Below are 25,542 nucleotides of genomic sequence, written 5' to 3' on the forward strand. Positions count from 1 at the left end.
AGGAATAATGTTCCTATACTTAAAGCACTTCATCATAATTAAATCATACTGCAGAATAGATAATAGACATTTCCTGAATAATATCTGTCCTGAGGTTAGTCTATGTATATGAATCTACTAGTTAAGACACACGCATGTTAAGCAGCACATCAGCCCCTTTCTCCAGTCTTTCAAGATGCCCCTGTAAGGCAGCTTTGCCCTCGAGCGTTTCAGCTGTTTCCTCCAATTTGGTGGCAGCCATGAACTTGCTGAGGGTGTTCCACCCCATCATCCAGGCTGTTAACGAAGACATTTCTTTTGGTTTAACCCCAGCTGGCAGTTAAACACCACACAGCCGTTTGCTCACTCCCTGCCAGTGGGATGTGGGAGAGAATCGGAAAAAAAGTAAAACTCATCGGCTGAGATAAAGACAATTTAATAGGGCAGAAATGGAAGGGAAAATAATAATAATGATAAAAGAATATACAAAACAAGCGATGCACAATGCAATTGCTCACCACCTGCTGACTGATGCCCAGCCAGTTCCCAAGCAGTGGCTGTGCTCCCTCAGCCAACTTCCCCCAGTTTTATTTTGTTCAGCATGACGCCATATGGTGTGGGACATCCCTTGGCCAGTTGGGGTCAGCTGTCCTGGCTGTGCCCCCTCCCAACTTCTTGTGCCCCCCAGCCTCCTTGCTGGCAGGGCAGTATGAGAAGCTGAAAAGTCCCTGACTTAGTGTAAGCACTGCTCAGCACAACCAAAACACCAGTGTGTCATCATTTTCATCCTAAATCCAAACCAGAGCACTCTACCAGCTCCGGGGGGAAAATTAACTCTATCCCAGCCAAAACCAGGACAACATTAAACACTGTTAGCCCAGGATGTACCTCAGAAGAGCTACACTTGTGGCTTCATGAACTTTAAGCCACTTTAAACCACTGACTCTTTGGGCTTAGTGATTAAGCCAATCTTCCAGCCACCTTATAATCCATCCATCTCTCTAATTTGGCTATAAGGATGCTACAGCAGATTTTGACATAAGTTTATTAAAGGATAGGCATACAATATCCATTGTTCTCTCCCAGGTACTAACAGGGACAGTTATTTCATCACAAAAAGCTAACAAATTGCTCACGAATGATTTATCCCTGACAAATCCACACTGGTTGTTCCTTATTACATTCTTTTCCTTCAAGTGCCTGGAAATGGCCTCCAGAAGGATTTGCTCCACAATCTTTCTAGAGACTGAGGCCAGGCTGAGCAGGCCGCACATCTCTGATCACCTTATGAGGTGTGATGTTTCCCTTCTTCCAGCCACCTGAAATCTCCCCCAGTCATCACAGGCTCTCCAGGATGATAGATAATACCCTTTTCATGACATTAGCCAGCATCCGATCCTGCCCAATGAACTCACACATGTTTAGTGTTCCTAAGCATTTCTTAATTCAGCATTTCTCTACTGTGGGTATTACTCCCCTCCCCATGATTCTGCCACAAAGAACAGGTACTTGGGAGGCCTGCAAGTAGGTCTTGCCAACAAATACTAATAAAGGTTATTATGATTGTAGATGTTCTTCTGTAGCCCTCGAAAAAGCTTTATAAAGGTAGGTATAAAACCAATAGGAAGGGAGGAGATTTTTAATTGGCTTGGTTTTTTTAATTGGCCGTATTTTGTAACGCACATTTGTTATGGCTAAATAGCTCAATGTTTTCAACATTACTCAACTTAAATATTTGGTTCTGCCTTATTCTTCCTGGTTCAAAAAAGAAACGTTAACCTGAGAGATGAGGTTATAGGCATCATAAATGTATCTTGGTTTCGTCTGAGTTACAGTAGTAATGTTTGGTTTAAATCTTTTAGATTGCATTGATTCAGTTTTAAGGAATATTAAAAGGGAACATAAAAAACATTGCTAAGGGACTGAATTGAACTCTCTGGGCCTGAGAGTCTAAATTACATAAACAGAGGACTACAGGAGCTTGAATCAGCAGCCACTGAAGTCATCGAGACTTTGAACTGGACCTGTAGTTCTTGAAAACAATGTTTAAGGGTCTCAAACTCTAAATTTTTACTTAGCCACAATGAGTCCACTCAGTGAAATTTTGCACTGTGTTATTACTTCCTCATTCCTATAACATGTACCGTCAACTACAAAAAATATATAGCTAGCTGGAAAGTTGTTAACTGCATTTTCAAAAAGGAAAGAAAGGTAACATTGGGGTTGTGGTTGTGTTCCTCTACCAGAGCAGCCACATGTGTAAAAGGTTTGCTTTTGTACCAATGAGCAGGCTACTTGTATTCTAGTGTGCAGAAATAGTAAATACATTTTTCACGGCTCAGATTCGCTGGGAAGGAGAATAGATAAAGTTGTCTCTTCTTTACGTTGCACAGGAACCACCTCTTATAGGGGAAGTTAAAATGAACTGTTGGTGTAGATCAGAGGGAAGCAAGACCGTAACATACCAGAGGAGAGTGTCTCAAAGGCACAACGTCATCGAGCTGCACAGATTGCACACCATTCATGGATCAAGGCCTGCTGAAAGGAACGGTCTGGCCCTGAATATTTTATTTTCCAGAATTCAGAATAATGAATTCTTTTGCTGTAGAAGCAACAGATTAGAAATAGAGCTGTGAGAATGTGAAATATTTTGCATTTCCAAATGCAAACTAATTTAAAACTACCAATAATACATATTATAAGCCAAGTTTTATCCTGATGGGAATTGAAATGAATGAATTAGGATCCTCTCCAAAAAGGATGTGATAATGGAAAAGCTCTTTCAGATCTTTCACTGCAGCAGACCACCACAGTAAACCATGGTGGTACAAATGACTGAGCTGATCATGAGAAAACAGCAAATTTTAGCAGGCTTTATCGCTAAAAGTATTAAGAAGATCCACGTTTTTGGTAACAAATAATCAATCTAGCGTGCTTTCATGATGAACAAAATAATGATTTCTCAAAAATTTCATGGATATTTTAGGTCTTCTTACTAACAGTATCTGTGGAGTTTAAAAGCCTTTTTCAAGCCCCACATTAGGAGAGAAGCTGAATCTCAAGATTTTTTAAATGTATATTCCAAGTAAATGTTGATCTCTTTTCAGCAGGAATGAGCTGAGCTACAGCACACCAACCTAGTGAGCCAAATGGTTAATTGCCCATAACATTTTCACCTTTGTTGAATGTTCTGAGTATATCAAAACACTTCCCATAGAATCAGACTGAAGATAATCTCATGTGCAACACGCAAGAAACATACTCAGCTTCAGTTATGTGGAATATACATATAGGTGATAGAAAAAAGGAACAGCACAAACAGAAAATATTGAATCTCTGTGAGAGTACAGCTTGTCTCCTAGGACAAATGATCCATCCTGTTCCCAAAAGAGGAAGGGGGGAAAAAATCACCTCTGAATGAGAAATGCAGCAGTATTTGAAGAACAAATGCTTTGTCTATTTAAAAGAACACTTCAACCTTTTTTTCCCTCAGTTCAGCTCAATAATATTCCTATGGTGAGGTAAAGTACTTTTCAAGATCGTAGCATGCAAAGGGTTGGCAAAAAGCATTTTCAATAATAATTGATATTTCCCATCACTTAAAATCTGCCTTACACTTCAGAAAATTAAGTGGTTTGTTTTTCAAATGCAAGGATATACTGAAGTTGGACTAAGCAGTATTTTCAGAATAGCAGCCTCCACAACTCCTGTTGGGCCAACCAAAAAAAAAATTGTTGAAGATATTTCCCTCAGATAGGAGATCTCAGTTTATTAGAAGATGAAACTTCAGCAGTGTTCTGTTCCTCGATTTCAAGCAATGCCACATTTTTTCTATTAGACTGTAGAAAAACCCATGAAATCCTTATGTCATAAGGAACTGAAAAGTATCTTCAATCTCAACATGGTTATCTTGGGACAGCCAGATCAGATTACCTTGGAGGCCAAAGATATTGTACAGCACTGGAGGATCTGATTCAAGCTGTCAAAATCTCAGAGATTATTTAAACCACAATGCTTGGTTTTGCTTCAATTTTATCACTAAGAATTCTTTGGCACATGTGACAAAGGTTTATTGAGCTCAATGACCTTATTTTAGTCTTTTTTCAAGCAAATATCAGAATACTTTACAAAATTGAACATTAATATGTTTTGGAAAAAAACCCAAATATTTTAAATTATCTGCAGTTTGGATTGTTGAGGGTGCTTAGCAGGAACTTGAGATACCAAGCCGTAGTATTACTTGGTAACATATCTATTAAGGATCATACCTTCAGAAAATTCAGTAAGTATACATTTTAATACAGAAGCGTTTGTACAATACGTGAGTGGCTGAAAGTAAATCAGTCTCTGTAGTTGCTTGCAATAGTTAAAGTGCTACAAGATTTATTTTTTGACGTAAAAGTATTCTCATGCTTCTGAGAATAAGCAGTTTCTACTCTCCACAGAATAACAGCTGTTAGTTGTTTGTTTTTTTTTAATAGACTTTCATCCCCTAACTTATGAAACTTATCCAGGAGAGCTTTAGAAATGAGGTGACACATATTCTTCATGGGGAAGAATATTTTAATAATATCATTGTTACAAGACCTTCTCTTTTAGAGGGAAAAACTCTCATGAACACATCAAAGAGAACATGGTAACATCCAGAAGCTTCAGCCAGTATTAACTATATTATTGTCTTCTAAAGACTTGTACTTAATAGAAAATGTGCTGTTTGGTTCGAGTTACCACCATGCAAATCCATTCAGTGAAGAACTATTTTGTTGGTGCAACCCCCTCCCAAAAAGTTTTGTTTATCAAACACAGTTTCTGTTAGTACCCTGCTCCCTTCTCATCTGCCAGCTTGTGGGAAAAGCAAGCACATCTTACGAATTTCTAGCCTCTGAAAACATTGGAAGTAAGATCAGATGGTTAAAGGCAGTGGTTAATCAAGGTAAGAACCCTTGGCCAGCTCTGCCATAGGCTTTTTTTGACAAACCATTGTATCTGTAACTCAATTTCTCATTTACGAAGAAGAAACAATGATCCTTGTTGTCTCTCTCCCATTTTGCATTTGCTTTCAGACTGTAAGCCTCTTTGGGAAAGAAATTACTATTTGCAACATGTGTGTACAGTGGCCAAAACAGTAGGGTTTGGGTTTGTCCTGGGATTATTCAATAAGACTGTTGCAGATTACAATAAAATTAATTCATAGCATACTGCAGGTACTGGATTGCTTACCTAAGTCCACAGTAGATGAAGATAACATCAGTACAAGTATATCTGCATTTCAGAATACAACTGATGACTGCAGGTTGTGTGTGTTTAAATTAATATTTTCAAGTAAATACTTTAAAAGGATTTTTTTTTAGTATTATGGATGGAAATTAGAGCAAATTGCCACCATGCCAGTTCTCATCTTCCTATTGTCTACTTGTTCTAATTGTCTTTATTAAGGATAAACCCGGTTCTTGAATGCCTCATTAACTCTCTGTTGAATTTCCACCAACTCCATCTAAACAATGGATTAACTAACACAGCTCTTTCGATGGAAAATGTCACATATGAAAAATAGATGGTCACTCCACATGCTCCATCCCTGCCATTCAAATGAAAAGCATCTGACAGGAAAGAGTACTTTGTGAGTTGTTTGCAGGACTATCCAAGGAGTTCTATGATGACACTAAGGGAGAGAAATAGTGTAGGATAGTGGAAAGAAGTACAATAACAACAATGTTCAGTGTCAACCAGACAAGAGGAAAGAGCACAGCTCTGCACAGCTCACTGACCATGAATTGCCAAAGAGTATCGTAACGTCTGCTTGGACAGCAACATTAAATGTTAGGACTTTGGACGATATCTAGAGTGAAAAAAAAATCCTGCATTCAGAAAAACCCAGGTAAGCCCTTGTGCTCACAACTGTTTCATTTTAAGTCTGCAGAAGTACAGGAAAGTAACGCTGACTAAACATCATGAAAGCCACTATTACAGGCTGACTCCAAATGGGCAAAGTTTTGGTCCTACCGTGATGGTCAGAGATGCTAGCACCACTCCAACCTGTAGCCCTCTAATCCTAAATCTGGCTGTCATTTCAGCAGCTCACTTTCCTAGTATGTATTTTCCAGCTTATGAAAGCAGAAACAAATCATTAATTAATTAAATCTCTGAAGCGGCCAATAGGCTAAAGGTTTTTAGCTGATCACTAAGCTGGAATCATGTTTATCGCAGACACAAGTGGCCAAGCAGTCCTTACATTAACATAGTTTCCTCAGCTGATGACTAGAATTGGTCTACACTAGCCTCTCACTTCTCTGCTTGTAGGAATATAACACACTCTAGAGTCTCTCCTATTCTGTATGATTTGGCTCCTTCACTTCATAATGTTAATGCACAAAAACCTATGCTCTACTTTCCACTAGCTTTTCATCTACAGGTCTGTCACACAAAAAATACAAACAAAATACCTTACTAAATATCTAACTATAGAAATAAATACAAAACAGCAGAACACAGACTGAAGAATTAAACACCATTAAACTAGATAGATAATTTTGCTAAGAAATTTGAGAACAGATTAAAGATTGAAAAGCCATTTATAAACTGCAGTGGTGTTCCAGACAGTGGGAGCAGTGTGGCAAGAAAAATAAAAGACTAGCAGATGGATCAGCGAGCAACACAAAAGACTGAAAATATTCATATAAGGGACCGGAGGAAGTTTAAGGGGAGCATAATTTCCCTTCCATTGATTTCCAAATTTTGAGCATAACCTCAGACAGCAGCAACTGTGTCCATAAAACACATGAAATGTTTGTTCTTCCTTATGTGGATGAGAAACAGAGGGCAAGTGAAGTGTTATGGGAAGATTAAAAAATGTCTTAATGTGCAAGAGTTCAACCATCAATTAATGTTAAGAATGTTACAGTCCAGGGAAGATGAGAAACCTTCTATGCAAATTTCTGAAGTAACTAATTCATAAATATACCTAAATGACTGATAGAATTACAGCACATGCAAATCTTAAGAAATCTTAAGGAAGTAATATACCAAAGAGAAAACATTCCTAGTCCTTCAACTGACAAACAGCTCACTACCACTGGGCTTCCAAAATACTTGAATTTCTACTTTACTCTCTCCCCTTCCTGATGCTTTTCCATTTTCTTATTTAAATTTCTGTCTTATTACTTGAAGAAATATAATAACATAGGTTTGGAAAAAAAAACCAAAACAAAACCAAAACCCAAAATGTCCAAATATCCGTTAAGATCATATCACATAGGTAGCACAGAATGCAGGAGCATATCCTATAGCATGTCCCATAGTATGCTGTAGTAGCAATGTGATACAGTAAACATGACTGAAGATGAGTCTCACTGAGTCAACATGTGATACCAATCTTTATTTGTCCTTTCACAAATTAAATGCAGGTGGGACAAAGCATAACACAAAGCTCAGATGCAGAAAGATCTTACAAGAAGAGGGCTAATATTTGTGGCTAGCTCACTCTTTCAAAAGCTCTAGGTTTGTGCAATAGAGGGGAAAGTCAGTTCTCTGCCCATAAAATGTGACATTTCCAACTGTGGCATGGTTAATAGTTACACCTCAGAAGGATGTACTTTATCTTTACTTGACTCTTGCAGCAATTTTTATTATGTCATCCAAAGAATCTCAGTTTGCAAGAGGATGTGGAGTTCTGCAAAACAGTAAAACTGGACTTTTTTAAGGTCAGTAGATCAACTGGTTTAGTTGATTTAAGCAACTAGAGTACTTTGCTCAAATGGGGGAAAAAAGTGTTAGAAACAGAATGACTGTAGCACCATGCTTCAGGGTGTTTCATGCATCTAGTCAGTTTTGCCAAGTTTGTGAGAAGTAGTAAGTACACCTTATTTCATGCACCACTTGCAATAACTGTTACATTTCTGTATTTCTGCTACACTAAAAATATCTCCATGGAAGATAAGAGAGGTGCTAGAACAACCAGATGGCACTTGCTTATATTTATAACATTCACATCTGGTGATAAACTATATGAAACATGATAAAAGATTAAGAAATGTCTGCACTATAGTGAGGAATAAAGGTTTAAACCTAATTTTTGAGGTTATGTAGTAATATCAGCTAACACTTGAAGCCATTAAGATGTACAATGCTAGAACTCGTCTGTAACTTGCAGGCTGCAGGCCTCATGCAACCTAGAAACAAGCTAGCCTAAGTCCCTGATTCTAGGTATATTCACCACACATACATAACTGTTGGCATAAAAATAGCTCCATGATTATAAAACTATAATGCTTTTCAGAATCAAGGTTTATCCAGGACTCTTTGCCCTCCTACCTTATCCTGGTGCAACTAAGAAAAAATAACTCTCTTACATTTACCAAATAAAATCTGCCTTTGTGTCTTGGTTCTGTTTCTGCAATGGTTAAATAATTCTTCCACATGCTCTGAGATTTTCTTTTTTCACCCTCCTCCAGGAGATTTGCACACATAAATGCAATGCCATTGAAAGACATAATGAGTTTTTCAAGTCCACTTATGAAGAAAAACTACCAAAAACAAATGCCAGACCTGGCTGAAGGGGTCCCAGATCCTCATCCACTGCAGACAGGCCTTTTGTCACTTATTAGCACTGCTTCCCTTTCAAAAGGCAAGGCGTAACTCCATGAACATTTTTTCCTCTCAAAACCAGTAATACTTGGAATTCATTTGACTAATTGGGTAATAATACCTGAGCCTGTTATTCCCTCATAGTCAAGAGAACACATGTCCAGGGAATGCTTTATCTCATTGGAAAATAAAATAAATCAGAAAAGCCACAGCCTAAAATACACCTCTTCCTCTCAATTTTCTCTTTAGCCCCATCTTGCTGCTCCCCCACTTGTCCTTTTACCTCCCACCTCCCAACAGATTGTTTTCAAATGCCACCTGTGAACTTTTCCCCTCATTTTGAAGCTCTGAAATCAGCTTAAAATCCACCTCAAGTACTTTACTCAAAACAGCTCTCACAAAATCCCAGAGGACCCATTTCTGACCCAAGCTCACAACCAACGCTCTCCTGATCCCCTTCAACATTGCCACCTGCCCATTACATCAAAGAGCCTTTTTCTACCAGCTTCCACATCCTTGATCACAACTACCTATTTACAGCAGGCAAAACATCTTAATATTTCCCTGATACTCCTCGTGGGACACCTGCCGTCCCAAGCAGGCTGGGGCCGAGGAGGAGGCTCTGGGGTTTGGTGAGAGAAGCCCCGGCAGGTTCAAACCCGGTGAGGCTTTTTCGCCACTCTCCCCTCAGGCCTCCCTCGCAGAGCGGCCGGGGAAGGAGGAGGAAAGGCGACCCGGCTGAGCGCAGCGCCAGGAAGCGGCCGGCCGGCTCCGGGCACGGCGGACCCGGTAGCCACCGTCCTCCCACCTCGGGGGCTGGGCGGGCGGCGGCGGCTCCGCCCCGCTGCGGGGGCCGCCCGCGCCGGCAGAGGCGGCTCCCTTCGCCCCTGTGACGCCGGCGGCGCTGGAACACCTGGAGGCGCGGCGGTGGCGCCTCCGGCTCGGCCCTCCCCTCCGCTCCGTTCCGCCGGGGGCAAGGTGAGTGCGGGAAGGGGGGACTCGCTGGGCTCCATGCCGGAGCCTGCCGGGGACAGCGGGTTCCGCCAGCAGCTGCCGCGGCCGGTGCCCGGCGGCCCCGGGTGGGCGCCGCCTCCCTCGCGGGCTGCCCGCCCGCCTGCTGCGGGGAAGAAGGCGGCGCGGCGGTCGGGCCTGAGGCGCTGGTGTCCGCCAGGGCTTGGCGGCGGGTGTAGCCGTGGCCGGACCTGTCCGAGGGGTGAAATTTCCGAGGCACAAGATGGCATCTGCCCCACCTTTTTGCCTTGTGTTTCCCCCTCCCGCCGTGCTCTTATCTCGCCATGATCACTGCATTTATCCGTTTCTGCCTCCCTTCCTCCCGCACATCCTCTCTGGCTGGCTGCCCGCTGGAAGCGGGGAGGGTGGGGAGGGAAACGGCCGCTTCTCCTCAGCGGTTCCGGCTTGGCTGCCGGGCTCCGGGCTGAGGCGCAGGTTCTCCGGCTGCCCTGTGCGCCCCTCTCCCGGGCGGCGGCGGCCGCCCTTGTTTTCACCTGGGGGCTGCGGGCCGGCTGGGTTATGAGGGGTGGCAGGGCTTCCTGTGGCTAAGATGATGCCAGTTATCAAACCAGGCACCGACGCGTTAACAGCTGGTGAAATTGGAATTAAAAAAACCCCCAAACGTCCCAGTTAATGCCTGTATTTTCTGAAAGGTTGATCTTGATAATGAGATCTGATCTGCATCCATCCACCTGGCACGTGAATGTTGTTTATCTGCTCTAGCGATTTAGAAGAGAAAAGAAAAAAAATTGCTTGAAACATCAGGTTAGTTTTTAGTGAGAGGGAAGGGTGAAGGGCACTGTGCTCTTTTACTCATTGGTATCACTGTGTATATGTTCAGCAACAAATGTAAATAAGTCTCCTACCACACTGTTTTGCATAGCGCTGATAGCCTCAAGGTCCTGCATGGGCCCTCTTAAAATAGTAATTCAGTTTTGCCTCAGTCCAAATTTATAAATGTGAACTGAATTGTGTCATTTCAGGGGTACATCACATAACCCCCTACCCCAAGTTACATTATGTAGATATTTTGGAAGCTTGGTATTGGAGTTGTTCTTCTGTTTGGTTGTTCATAATATTTTGCTCCTGCCTGCAAGCCTTGCTTTAAAACAAGGTGACTATTTATTTCCAGGAAGCACTTACTTTTTGGGGTTTACTTCCCTCAGTGTTTCATGCTGTTATCCTCTTTCAGTTTCTGGATGGATTTTATTTAATTTGGATCTTAGAAAGCAGCTGTGGCTCTTGTTGCAGAGCAGACTTCTTGGAAATAAACTGTTTTTGTGTTTCAGTCTACCAAGGCTCTTGTAAGGAAAAAACTGTGTTTGATCACTTTTCCAAAGTGTTGGGCAAAGAAAGTGGTGGGCTGGATTTTGGAGCCTGTAGTACAGGCTGTGTTTGGCTGTGGTCTTTCATCTGATTTTTTTCGGTAATCTACTCTTTTTCCACTTTGTCTGTCCAGGGCTCCTGAGAAGTGAGTGGAATTACCCACTTGACAGTGCTTTCTGCCTGGCACTGATCTAGAAGTTCTAGTTCTAAGTGGTACTTAGCATGAAGTCCAGGAGCATCTCATTTAGACCTAAGCAAATTTTTATATACTGCCCTTTGAATAGGGTAGCCCATTGTTTTAAACTGAGTAACTTTAAGATTTGTGTTAATGGCACTAAAGAAGGAATTTAGTGTAAAGCCATAGCTATCTTTAAAGCTACAGAGATCTTTTCTGTAGAAAACTGCCATAACTGGTATAACCAGTCATGCTTTTCCCATGGCAAGCTCTACTGGAAGATGATGTGGCAGTTAAATGCTGCCAAACCTTGCTCTAAAGGAGTTTCTGAAGTTCTTTACTGTCAAAGCTTTGTGGGTGGAACATTGTTATTTTTAGAAAGGTTAAAACAAGGCATGTTCAAGAGTTAGATGCTGGTAACTGGAATTTGCTTGCTTCTTAATTGAGAGAGAATGAAGTGCTTTTAGATAATGATTTCTTCCATTGTGTTTGTGGTGGCTGAGATTCACATATGCATGTTACTGAAGGCTTGCAGGTTCAAGAAGACCAGTTATGACTGTATGGAAGGGGAAGGTTTCTTGAACAGTTTCCTTTCACTAGACTATATTACTGGGGTGTGGAGGGAATCACATAGTGCAAAGTAAAATTCCTGTTGAGCTCTACTGCAGGGTTGGGATTTTTCCCCTTAGCAGAGTTTCAAGCCTACCCATCTTGCCTGTTCTTCTCTGTTATCCATACTCTACAAAGCTGCTAAATTGTTCTGATGATTTCCCGAGTAACCTTTTCTGGAAGAAATGAATAATAACAGCTCTTTTCACTTTTAAACTAGCGTTGAAAGCTGTTGGTACAAGTTGGCAGAAAAAAAAAATGTGCTAATATCTCAGCTAAACTAAAAGTCAAGAAATATCCTCAAAGATTCTTTTTAATACTTTTTTTTCAAAGTCTCCTCCAACAGCGTTGCTCTGAAGTAGTTGATTCTTTAAGATGTTTTGCTACTTCTCAACCATAAAATCACTCTAAAGTCAAAATTATGCCACGTGATGTAGAAGCATTAAAAGTTCAAAAGCCTGGAGAGCGAAGAAGGTTAAACAAAGAACCAAGCAATCAAGAACAGTAGAAACATATGACCTTTTGCTAAGTAATAATAGTCTCATGGTAGTTTTTCCTGTGGCTATTGTTAGCCATGGCAAACTGAGGGGCATTTTGACCGGTTATGCAATCACTTACGTCAACTTTGGGAACTGTCTGTTCTGAGTCACTGAAACAGTACTTGGGTCCATCTTGTGTGTGGCTTCATAGCGATCACCACTGCTCTGGGAACAGTTGGCTGCAGTGCCAGGATCTGAGAACAGTAACATAAAAGCTGAGTGGACTATGCTTCTATCAAGAATATACAGCCTGAATTGATCATGGTGTTTACTCAAAGGGTGGTGAAAGAAGACCACCCTGTATTGTTGCTCTAGGCATGCTAAAACTGTTCTGTTAATCAAATCTCTTATCCATGGATGTGAAATGATCTCCTGAGGGAATCTAAAGAAAATTATTTTCCCTTGTTCCCTCCCGCAGCATTGTTTCCCCTCGGGTATAATAGCATTGCTTCCTGGCTTCTGCATGGATGAAAACGGAGGAGGGAGGCAGAAACTTGAGTGTGTTGACTGTGTCAGCAAATAGAGTATCTAAACAAGAGAGCCATTAGTTTGAACTTCTAAAACCGCATTTATTCATATTTATTATAGTATACATGTGAAAAGGGTTTAGTGATTTATTTTTTTTTTTTGTACATTCACTGCTTTTCTCGTAGCTTATACAAAGGGAAGTTTTCCTAAGATTAAGAATCTAGTCTGATTACGGGTAGAATGTGTCACAAAAACCATCTTCGTATTGTCTTTTATAATTTACGCACAGCAGGTGTTCCATATGGCATTTTCTTTAATAGCATTTGGCTACTAAGTTTAAAATATTGGGTTTTAAACTAAAAAACAAATGTGTATTACAAAACAATTTGATAGTCATTTCAGAGAAATGAAACAAGTCTGCATTTAGAATGAGACTCAATACTGTATTGCATCTATCCCCAGCTTTGCTCATTTGCAGAGTGAGGTTAGACCTGCCACTTGACGACTTAATTCAAATTGGTTTTCCATAAAACACACACAGTACTTATGATACTTAGCTGGTTCTTTCCTAAGGCCATTTGCTCAGTGTTCCTCACAAATATAAGAGGAAAACTAGTAGTCAAGTAAAAGATGTTACATGAGGGCAAACTGATATAATGCTGTTCTTCTTCTCTTTCACAATAAGCAGCTGAAAGCAATTTAAAGTGAATTTTATGTGTAATTAAATAGCTGTGTCTTTATGTAAATGATAAAGATCTACATGCAAGTTAACTTATATAGAAAGGGCTATTGCTTGTTTGTCAATCTTCCAACTGTGAGTCTACCAGCATTTATTCGAAATATTTTGTACTGTGTTGTGACTACATGTGCCATTCCTATTGGTGTTTTTGGGATAAACCACTATTTTTAGGAATTTATTGTTCAACTATTTAAAAAAAAAAAAAAAAAAACCCAAAACAACATAGCTCCAAGTTGTCATTTCAATGCATGTTATGCTCTAGAAAGGAGGAGGTCACTTGTGCCTGTAAGTTTCTTACTTGGTAGTCTTTGGAATAATATCATAAGCGTGTAGTACTGAATAGACAAAAAATTGTTGTTTGGAAAGGAACACTGATAGTCGACTTGGTCCTTGTACTCTGTGGGAGCAAAAACAGGTTTTAGAAAACATGGTGACATAGTGCCAAATTTCCACTTTTTCATATTGGCTAAAACTTATATCTAACCGCTTGAGTCCTGAAAACCAGTGCAGTTCAGATGGATTGATACTCTTAAGTTCTAGGTATAAGTGAGCAATAAATTTCCAATGTGCAGGTTTGCTCTGTTTATCTGCGACTGTCATCTATTAACTTGTATGTATCAGGGTTGGGAATAGAAAAATAAAAGACTAAACGGTAGCATAAGAAACAGGGCCCTGGATATCATCCTCTGTTTAGGCTACACCAGGAAATTAAGCAGAATCATTTCCGATGTTAATTGTGTGTTCTGAAAAAATTATTCTGCCTTAGAAGCAATATAATTGATTTTGGAATAAAGTAACTCTTAAAAGTACTCTCTGCAGTAGTTACTGGTCATCTGCCCTGCATAGAGAGTATTAAGAGTGAGCGTAAAATTCAGTGGCAGAGAGATCATTATATACTTAATGTCAACAGTACTATTCATTTTGTTGGATGTACTGTTTGCAGCTGTCTGGGTAGTGCTACAAAATGACAGAAAATAGACCCAAACATCCAGGTTTCTTCACACGTTGTACCTGGTTTCTAATGGTGCAAGTCCTTAATCACACAATCTTAGTAATTTAAGATACCTGCTTGTATTACAGTGGCTTGTTCTCCATGCAGTTTACTAGCTTGAAGAAGACAGGAAAAGAAGTGTTATATTGGCTCAGACTACCTCCTTAAAAAACAGACTCCAATTTCTCTGATACTTCCATTGTTTTGAGTACATGGTTGGGGTTTTTCTGCATGTCAAATTTCGTTTTTAATATTTTTTTCTTTAATCCTTAGTATTTTCCAGACAAATAAATAAATGGAATGGAATAAATAAATTTTTTTTCTGAGGTGTCTTATAAACCTCCATAGAGAGGAGAAGGAAGGAAGAAATTGTGTATAGAAATGTTAGTTCTAGAAGTGCTTGCAGTGGAAGAAAAATTGGTTCCAGTGAGCTTATGGGATGTGGCTGTGTCCTAAGCACAATGCATTACTCAGTATGCTGCTGAATCTTTTTTTCCCCAGTAATTCAACAGACCACCATGAAATCCCAGTTCTAAGAGAAGTAGAGCAGAAAAGTGCTCTTATTGCATGATTTAGCTGTGTAGTTCAGGTGCTTCATGCAGAAACCATCATTTCTGTGCGCTCAGAGGACAGTGGGGACAGTAGTGTGGCCATGGTTCAGATGCTCAGAGTTGCCCTTGGGAGGCTCTATTCTCTATCTGTACAGGAGCTTAGTATTGAGAGGCTTGTATGGTAATTTAAGCACCACAGTTGGATAATTGGGGTCAAACAGCATGAATTTCTTTCCCCAGCACCTCCCAGGTGTATGAACACAGCAGGTGTCCCTCTCAGTGTAACAGGTGCTGTTTCTCACCCTGTGCTTCTTTTAAGAATGTATAAAACTTCTTTCTGGATGCCAGCTCCTGAAATAGGTTGTAAGAGCAATCCTGTTGGTACAACTGCCTTGTAAGATTGCAGTATTTCTTCTCCTGAGAAGTTGTGGATAATCTGTAAGATCCATGCTTCCCTGGATAAGCAGCAAAGCTGTGGATCTGTCTGAGACAAAGGAATAGACAAAAGGTGGTAGTGGATGGAAGGAATTGCTCATGCAGCATTTGCAGACCAGTTCTGCAAACTTTTTGAATTAATAAACAAGTGCATCAGTGAGTAGTCAGAGTGAAAATACTCCTGGATTTAAAGCTAAGTACGGATGATTCTGCAGGATTAGAACATCAATGATGAGTGTTAAGAGCCTTAGAGGAAAAATTAAATCTTGTCATTTGTCATATTGATATAACTTGAACTCTAGATTCATTTTAACTGAATTACAGTGGTAGCTATTCATGTAGTTAGAGTAGAAGTACTTGTAAGTCTGGGCGTAATCTTGATGCAGAATGCCGATATAGACCCAGCCTTCAGTTTTCACTCTTCTCTTGCATTGACAATATGGATAATTCAGACCAATAGGCTGCTTTGTTCTCTTTTGCTTGGACAAGGCAAAGTGAAATGCAGTTTGAAGCTCCTGACTCATTGGGTTTGCGTGTTTGTAGGCAGACCAGAGAAGATATAACTGTGCCCTGCCTAATCTTCATCTTGCAGTGAGATTGCTCCTTGCTTTGGAGGCCCATTTACTTGAGTCAGTTTGATCACAGCTTCCGGGGAGCAGAGTGGGGGAGATAGCTTATCAGCCAAGAGCTGTTGAAGATGCACAGATGGCATTGATTCCCTCACCTAAGCACATTTTCTTCCCTTCAGAGTATTTTACATAAATTAAACTAACTCTCTTTTATAGAGAGAACTCCTTAAAGTTCTTATTTTTTTGTTACTTAGTACCACTCTGCTGTATGGTATTTAAGGTTTCTTGGAAGAGTATTCATTTTAATAATACTGTTATATTAAGTAAATTGACGGCAATGCATGGTTCTGCCATATTTGAAGTTATAAGTTGCAGGATTTTTTAGGTGCAGGGAGTTTGTTGGGATTTGAAGAACCTCAGAATGTATTAGCTGCTTTGAAAGGACAGAAGACTGGGAGACAGTGCTATCAGTGAAAGCACAGACTCTTCTGTGTCTTTTTTTGATGAATACGTTACTTTCACATAAGGCTTGCTGAATTCTGCTCTGCCATTCATTCAGTTCCCTTTTGTTGTTTCTGGAAGCATTTCAAAAGAATGTATTGGTCAGCCTACTGTCTTCCCACATAACTATGGTAGGTCATCTTTGGATGTTAAATTTGATCTATTGATCAGCATTTATAACATTTTTGCAAGGATTTCAGCTCATCTCTTGGATCTGAGAAGTTGTGATTAGATCAATAGTTTGTTTAGATACAGTCTTCACAGCTGGAAAGACTCCTGTTTGCTGTCTCTGGTTGCTTCCTGCTTTCTTCTGTAAGATCTGTTGTCTAAGCTATTAAGAGCACAGTAAGAGCTGTGTAACCAATGCTTAGCCAAGGACAGTCATTTCAATTAGGGGAAAAGATTTTTTTTTTTTAATTGATTTCCCCAGAACCTAGGAGAGCATTAAGGTCTGAATTTCACCTTGCCACATGACACTTCGTATATTTACTCTTACTGGAAAAGAAAAATTACCTGAATGACATTGATAATAAAGAATTCTGTGTATCAATTTATCTGTTGGAGAAAAGGCACTCATACTGTCTTTTCTTTTGAATAATCTTCAGATACTACTTGTCTAAAGTTGTTCAGCTCTTGGGAAACCAGACAACTTATGCTGCAACAATAATATAATAAAGCTAAAAAAGAGAAGTAAACATGTAGAAATGTTGTACAGAGCATGAGCTGGAAGGTAAGCCTAGGGGATGCTGGAGTTTAAATCACTCAAAGCACCATGATAGCATTTTCCTGTTTGCACAGAAAAATGTAGATGGTGTATTCAAATGGGCTTGGAGAATATAGAGAATCAAAAGATTTTCCCTATGAATAGAAACGCCATTCACTAGTGAGGGTGCCCTTCCATCAAGTTTCATTCCAGCATCATGGCTAATAAAATATCTCAGTAGGAAAACAGGAAGATGCAGTACGCCAGAAATAATATGAAGTTCTCTGTGCATTCCAGCTATTTTGGCTACCTGTGGAAATAATTTGTGGGTAAATAGCCTGAAACCCAGAACAACTCTGCCGCAGAGGCAGAGGTGCCATAGTTGGCTGTTTGCAGGGCCATCTTGGTTCCAGCCTGTCTTGTTAGCTGTGACAGAGCACTGTGTGAATGCAGCTGTACCGTTTCTGAAGCCAGGCTGTCTAGAAACAGTTCGGTTGTACTTCACAGTGTCCAGGCTGAAAGGCTGTGCCAGTCCCCTGGTGTCAGTGTGGAAGCAGGGAGGCTTGTGGAACATGATTCTGAGGCTTCTTGGTGGCACTTCAGAGGGCCAGATCAAGATTTTCAAGGTTTCGGAAGGATCATGAACCTTGCTGGTTCCATATGGAAACGGATGTTTCAGCACTCTAGTCCCTTGTGTTCTGGGCAGATTTGTTTTGAATAGGACCAGGTCAGGTTTAACGCTGAAACTGAGGTGAATTCTGTCTGTCTCAAAACACCAGAAAGAACTTGCAAAATTACTGGAGCTGTGTGTGGACTTCTTCAGGAAACCTCAGATCCAGCACTGTGCAGCAGTAAATGTGGATTTGCAGTCAGCTGTAATGTAGCGCTGCTTTCCCTAGCATGCTCTAGAGCACCTGTTTGCTCCCCCACCCCCCCATATTATCTAAAGTATCCCTACCTTTTGTTAGCTAAGATAAAGGCTGTATGTCACAGACGTCACAAGTGTTGCGTAACTCTCTACCATCAAAGATAATGGAAACTTTCCGATATAAATGCTTTCTGATGGGGTGGTAAATACTATTTTATTTTATTTTATTTAAATTAGTGTCAATAATATTTCTTGAAACTTTTTTTTTAGTCTTAATACCCTGGGAAGAAAAAAGAAAAAAGTACCTAACATCAACTCCTTGTGGCAATTAAGCTTGGTTTTATATATAAAACTGTATGATAACATAGGTTAATTTTAAGTTTGACTGCAGTTTTGGGGGAAGGTATTGGTGGGCTCTAGTTAGTGTCATGTGCTTCTGCTGTAGCCAGCTTTGGCAGAGCAACTTTCTGTTCAGGACATCTTCAAAAGCATAACAGAGTTCAAAACCTAAAGTAGTCAAAGGTTATGTGTTCATTTCTTGGTCTCTCTGCAGTCTCAGGGCCAGCGTTTCACAACTGTAGGGATTCTTTGTTACATGGTTATGAAGTGTTCCTTTTAATTCCTTGATACTTCCCTGGGCTGTTTCCAGTCCCCTTTTACTCATATCTCTCACTTTTTTGTGGCTAGACTTATGACTTCAGGATTTCTTTTAAAAATCTCGCTGCTTTCAACTATCCCAGATACTTTTAATAATGTCTGTTGTTACAGTTGAACCAATATCATAGAATCATAGAATCATTAATGTTGGAAAAGACCTCTAGGATCATCAAGTCCAACCAGCAACCCAACAATACCAAGTCTCCTGAACCATGCCCTGAAGTGCCATGTCTATGGATCTCCTGTGCAGGTCTTTTGACCTTACTTTGGTTTATGGCAAAACCACCCTTCAGAAGGGTTTGGGCTATTTTCTTTCCTTTCTCAAAAACATCTTCTGCTGTGTTGCCCCACACAATGATGTCATCTATGTTTTGTAGGTGTTCTGGAGCTCCACCCTGTTCCAGTGCAGTCTGGATCAGTCCATGGCAAGTGGTAGGACTGTGTTTCCACCCCTGGGGCAGTCAATGCCAGGTGTACTGGACGCCCCTCCAAGCGGAAGCAAATTATGGCCTGCACTCTGCTGCCAAAGGGATTGAGAAAAACACACTAGCAATATCAATTGTGGCATACCACTTGGATGTCTTTGACTCCAGTTCATACTGAAGTTCTAGCATGTCTGGCATGGCAGCACTCAGTGGTGGAGTAACTTCATTCACGCCGTGACAGTCTACTGTTAGTCTCCACTCTCCATTAGACTTTTGCACTGGCCACGTGGGACTGTTAAAGGGTAGGCAGGTCTTACTGATCACTCCTTGGCTCTCCAGTCAACAAATCAGCTCATGGATGGGAACAGGGAGTCTCGGTGCGATATTGCTGCCAGTGCACTGTTGTGGTAGCAATCAGCACCCCTTGTTCTTTGACCTTCAGCAACCCCACAACAGAAGGGTCCTTCGACAGACCAGGCAAGGTGGACAGCTGTCTAATTTATTACATCTCCAAGGCAGCTATACCAAAAGCCCACCAGTACCCTTCTGGGTCCTTGAAATACCCTATCCTGAGGTAGTCTATGCCAAGGATGCACAGAGTCTCTGGACCAGTCGCAATGGGGTGCTTCTGCCGCTCATTACCAGTTAGGCTCTCTTCGGCCTCCAATACAGTTAGCTCGTGGGATCCCCCTGTCACTCCAGAAATACAGATGGGTTCTGCCCCTGTACAGCTTGATGGCATCAGGGTGCACTGTGCACCAGTGTCCACTACAGCCTTATACTCCTGTGGGGCTGATGTGCCAGGCCATCGGATCCACACAGTCCAGTAAACTTGTTTGTCCCTTTCCTCCACCTGGCTGGGGGCAGGGCCCCTCTATTCCTGGTTGTAGTATTCATTACTCATTTCTTGTAAATACGAGTCAGAATTCCCTTTATTAAGATCAGAAGTAAGCTAAGATCAGCTCCTCTCTTCTCTCTGGGGAGCTGCCCACTGGAGACTGGAGCAGCAATTTTACTGGAAGAACCCCCATTCTTTTCAACTTATGTACCTGTGTCTCTAGAGTCGAGGTAGATTTTTCCATCCCACTTCCTCATGTCCTCTCCATGGTCATGCAGGTAAAACCACAGGATGTCCTGTGGTGTGTACCATCTATATCCCCTCTCTTGAGCAGAGGAACACTTACTCCTAATAGCTGACATACTAATCCATGCAGGTGGGGAGCAGGGCCTACCCTCTTTCAGTTGCTGGAACTCCCGGCACAGTTCCTCCACAGCCAAGACGAGAGAGGAAGAAATATTTTCTTCATGTTGCTGGAGTTGACCAGCCAGTTCATCCACCTTTTGTCCCTCGCAGTCTTTCCAAGTTATTACTGCCAATGAGCTGGCATATGACACTGGTGTACTCCATACAAACTTCTACCACATGGGTCATGTGCACCGGCCTTCATCTGGATCCTTGGATAACTGCTCATTGTCCAGGTCACCATAAATCACCTCCAGCATGGCTAATTCCCTCAGGTACTGGATACCTCTCTCCATGGTGGTCCACTTGGCTAGGTGGTATGTAACGCATTGCTCAAAGGGATACCTTTCCTTCACGCCTGACAGGAGTCTCCTCCAAAGGCTGAGGGCTGTGCCCCTTTTCCAATGCTTTGTCAATACTCCCTTCCCTAGAAAGGGAACCCAGCTACTTGGCTTCCCTACCCACTAAGTCCAGGCTACTGCCACTGTTATCCCAGCATTGGAGCAGCCAGGTGACAATGTGCTCACCTGGATAATGGCTGAAATCTTTTCATGTATCTCAGCTCACTCAGGGATAGTGATAGGGGTTGGGTGGTTACAATCTCATTTATGAGTTCTTCCTCTTCTCATGATGCCCAATTTTTCATCATCCCGTATTAAATGAACTGACTTTCACTTCCAGAACTACTTCTTGTATACAGGGTGATGGATTCCAGCACAGGTTGGTTCTTTGGTTCTGCTGCAGTGCCTATCTCCGGGGTTGGAGTAGCCACAGTGCCTGTCATTTTGTTGTCAGATCCAGAGACCACCTCTTCCCCTCAAGGGTTCTGAATAGTGTTGAGCAGGGCTCAGTAGGCGGCGGCCAGGCCCCAGCACATTGCAGTGATTTGTCTCTCTCTGGAATTGCCAGGGTGACAGCATACTTTTTCCAAATATTCTACTAATTTTTCAAGATTCTGCACTTGTTTGGGGGTAAAGTTCCAAAGCATTTGAGATGGCCACTGTCCTAGGCACTTGCCTATACTATCCCACACACTCTGCTGCTCATAACTATCCAGCCTCAGGGCACATTTCTGGGTGATATTTTTAAATAGCTGTTTAACCCTAAGCAAGACCTGAAACATGCTCAGGAGACGTAGCAATAGGAACGTGCTAGTTTGAACATCCCAAGGATATTCAAAATTCTCAAGAGCTGTTGTAGTTAGCCTGGAAGAGAAGGGGAAGGTGGAAGAAAGTGTCTTCCCCCATAGACTGGCTCTCTGATGAGAAAAAGTAAGAAGTGTGATTATTAATAGTTTCTGATAGATGGCTCCCAAAGTGTGGAGATGACAGTAATGCTGAGTACAAACACCAGATTTATCACACGACCAATAATTATCATACCATGAGACAGTGTTACACAGTACAGCAAGGCAATAATCTTAATCCACCTCCTAGGGGTGATAAACAGCACATAAATACCGATAAACAGTATATATATGGCAAGTAAGGTGTTCCATAACACAACACTGAGAGCAAATAAATCAACAGCTGGGAGTGCAGCACAAACTGGGATCTACCTGGCTGGAGAGCAGCTCTGTGGAAAGGGACCTGGGGGTCCTGGTGGACAGAAAGCTCAACATGAGCGAACAGTGTGCTGCTGCGGCCAAGAAGGCCAACAGGATGCTGGGCTGCATCAAAAAGGGCATCGCCAGCAGAGAGAAAGAAGTCATTATCCCACTCTACTCAGCGCTTGTCAGGCCACACGTGGAGTACTGTGTACAGTTCTGGTCCCCGCTATACAAAAAAGATGCGGACAGGCTGGAAGGGTCCAGAGAAGGGCCACCAATTTGGTCAAAGGACTGGGAAGCCTGCCATACAAGGATAGGCTGGGAGAACTGGGTTGGTTCAGCCTTGAGCAAAGGAGGCTCAGAGGGGATCTCATCACCATGTACCAGTACTTAAGGGGTAGCTACAAAGAAGATGGAGACTCCCTTTTTAGAAGGAGTCACATGGAGAGGACAAGGGGGAATGGACACAAGTTGCTCTTGGAGAGATTCTGTTTGGACACGAGAGGGAAATTTCTCATAGTGACCACAGTCAACCATCGGAATAATCTCCCCAGGGAAGTGGTTGACTTGGCCACGTTGGACACTTTTAAGACTCAGCTGGACAGGGTGCTGGGCCATCTTGTCCAGACTGTGGCCTTCCTAGAAAGGTTGGGCTAGATGATCCCTGAGGTCCCTTCCAACCTGTGATTCTGTGAACATTGTGACCAGCAACTATTAAACTAATATAATGAATGCTTGTAACAAATTTGTTGTAACATGTTCTGGTCAGATCTGTTATCTTAACTGTTCAAGCCCCACATTGGGCACCAAAAAGGACTGTTCTGGTTTAACCCCAGCCAGGAACTAAGTCCTACACAGCTGCTCGCTCATTCCCCCCAGTGGGATGGGGGAGAGAATCAGAAGAGTAAAAGGAAGAACATTTGTGGGTTGAGATAATAATTGAAATGAAGAAATAATAATTTGTAATGAAAAGGAAGATAAGAAAAAGAGAAAGAAAGAAAACCCAAGAAGGACAAGTGATGCAAATGAAAAATAATTGCTCCGCCAACCGACTGATGCCCAACCTGTCCCCATGCAGCAGCTGCGCCCCAGCCAGCTCCCCACAGTTTATACGCTGAGCATGATGTTGTGTGGTATGGAATATCCCTTTAGCCAGTTTGGGTCAGCTGTCCTGGGTGTGCCCCCTCCCAGTTTCTTGTGCACCTCCAACCTTCTTGTTGGCAGGTCAGTATGAGAAGGTGAAAAGTTCTTGACTGCTTAGGAACAGCTAAAATGTCAGCATGTTACCAACATTATTCTCATCTGAAACTAGGACATTTCTTATTTAGGGATGCTGGTTTCCAGGAGAATCATGTGGATGTGTATCATTTGTAAGGCCAGTGCCTTAAACCTGTTCCCTGTGTTGGTTTTTTACACTTCGTTCCACATAATATGCGTGTTATTCCATTTAGATAGACATTTCTTTGCTTCCTGTCAAACCAAGTGTGCTGCTGAATAACTGAGTCATAGATATGTATACAAGCTAAATCCTGTGTTCTTATCTCACTGGTACACACCCACAGTTGACTTAAAGAGGACCAGTATTAAAACAGTGAAGTTAAGCATAAAGGCATAAGAAAACTGGAGTTAATGCAGCCTGTGCTTTATGGCTCTAGAAACTACAGCAAAGTCATGACTGATGCTGTCCATTCTGTATACTGTCTGACTCAATGGTGCTATAATGCAAACAACAATCTGAAACTGTCTTTTCTTCCTCTTTGTCATTTGGCTGTTGTCCTTTACATTTTAACTCTGTTCTAAAGACAGAGTTACGAATTTTCTCATGGTCTCTCCTGCAGTGCTTATGAGCCCTTCACAAAAATTCCGATTCCGGAAAATTTCCTGCTTTGATATAATCTTGCAGCATCTCATGGAACTTTGCCAGGAAGTTTCACAGGTACTGACAGCAGAGAGGTTTAAATCAGAAATCTGGGATTTGGCTCCAAATGGAAGTGCATGTGCTTCACGGTTGCAGGAAACACTCAAGTTATTTTCATTCCCTTGTCAGGTTCCTGCAATCTGTTCCAGTTCCTTTGCCACTCCAGTGGTAACCATGCTGTTTGTAAGCAGCACCTTGCTAGGTATGTTTCCAGTGTCACATTTCCCCATTGCAGCCTCTTTTCTCTCTCACCCAGATGAGTGCCAAAGTTCAGTTTCAGCACCATTACCTTTCTAGCTGCTTTTTCCATTACTGTTTTCTCAGTCAATCAGCTTCATATCTAAGTGCAGCCTGTTGCTGTGTTCCTTCGGTGCCTGGTCTTACCAAAGGCCGTTTCCCAGCAGCATTGTCCGACCAGCTTCTTTTTGGTCTTGTCTATGATCATGCTACAGCACCTCTGTTCACATACTGGCTGTATGCTGGAGAATAGAGTCCTCTCTGAAAGCCACAGAGAAGTTGGGTGCTCATTTTTTATAAGGAGTGTCTGGCTTCGTGTGTAAATTTGGCCTGAAAGGAGGGTGCTCGTTTACTGGTGAGAAGTGATGTGCATCCATCTGGTCAGCTCAAAGCACGGTGGGAGACTTGAGTATCCAAGCTAGAGATAGTAACTTATAAAATCTAAAGTCCAAATGTATAAAAATCATATCCTGTCCTCAGGAACTGTGGTGTCCCTCACAGAAAAACCACCTGGTGGTTAAATTTTGCATCCGTGGCTGAAGACGTGATGTAGCTAGTGTCTTTAAAAAATAGATCGGTAGGACATGGATGAAAACAGTAGCTGAACTGTGTTGTGGCTAAAACTTCTTTGGGAAAAAAAAACTTGACTGAGAAAGATGCCTAGCAGGGACAATTTTGGCTTGCCTTGCCAAGAGTAACTGAATTAATGCCAGGTAAGTTTTCTTTTGTGTGGAAAATTTGCTAACATATAATTGGCAACATCAGTGACACGACTTAAATGTGTTTGTCATGGATTTAAGTGAGAATTATGTGTTACATGAGAAAAGCATTTGGTCCACTGATTGAAAAGTTTCCTGTCATGACGTGGTAAACAACATGCTCTAACGTAGTAATTTTCTATGTGAAAAAGTAGAGGTTTTCTAGTGTCTGCCTTGAAAATTGTGTTTTAAGTATGTTTGTATTAACTGAAATTTCTTATTTTATTTAAGTGTCTGAAAGAAACAAGAAACATGGAAGGTCATAAGTAGTAAGTACCCTGATCATTTTTTCTTATTCTAAAGAGCTAATGTTGTTTGGCATGTTGATTTGTCACTGTCTGAGTCTGTCGCATGTTATGTTCTGGCATCTAGTATTTATATGGAGTCACTGGTAGACATTCTGGTTAAAATGAATAAAAATTTAAAAATGAAAAACTGCCAAAGAATGAAAAAACAAATTAATTGACTAGATAGCAAAATAGCATGCTATCAATTTCCCACTTAATGGAAAGAAGTGTATGAACTGTCGTATTTCAAGAGGTTTATCCGTGGTCATTACTTCATCAGAATAAAGTACATCCTTCTCTTAGTTATAATCTCTGATTGTTTAACAAAGCCTAAATATGTCCATGATTGCTTGACACAAAATCAATTTTAAAAGGTGTTGACAATGTCTACCAGTAAAAATTGTCCAACAAATATTTCAGT

The 25,542-nt window shown here is 41.4% G+C and overlaps 1 protein-coding gene across 4 annotated transcripts in view; it reads left to right on the forward strand.

Annotated features, from left to right (window-relative positions):
- Positions 1-9,291: 9,291 nt before the first annotated feature.
- Positions 9,292-25,542, forward strand: part of ICA1 (islet cell autoantigen 1) — a 75,593-nt gene continuing 59,342 nt past the window's right edge. For 2 of the 4 annotated variants that reach the window (XM_064444541.1, XM_064444542.1), the window contains exons 1-2: positions 9,456-9,540; positions 25,066-25,103. In XM_064444541.1, coding sequence (XP_064300611.1) covers positions 25,087-25,103 — 17 coding nt within the window. In that variant the 5' untranslated portion in view covers positions 9,456-9,540; positions 25,066-25,086. Of the gene's footprint in view, positions 9,541-25,065; positions 25,104-25,542 lie in introns of all 4 variants that reach the window. The other 2 variants (XM_064444543.1, XM_064444545.1) reach the window with 2 other exon arrangements.

The sequence above is a fragment of the Phalacrocorax carbo genome, chromosome 2, assembly GCF_963921805.1.
Source record: "Phalacrocorax carbo chromosome 2, bPhaCar2.1, whole genome shotgun sequence".
NCBI lineage: Eukaryota > Metazoa > Chordata > Aves > Suliformes > Phalacrocoracidae > Phalacrocorax > Phalacrocorax carbo.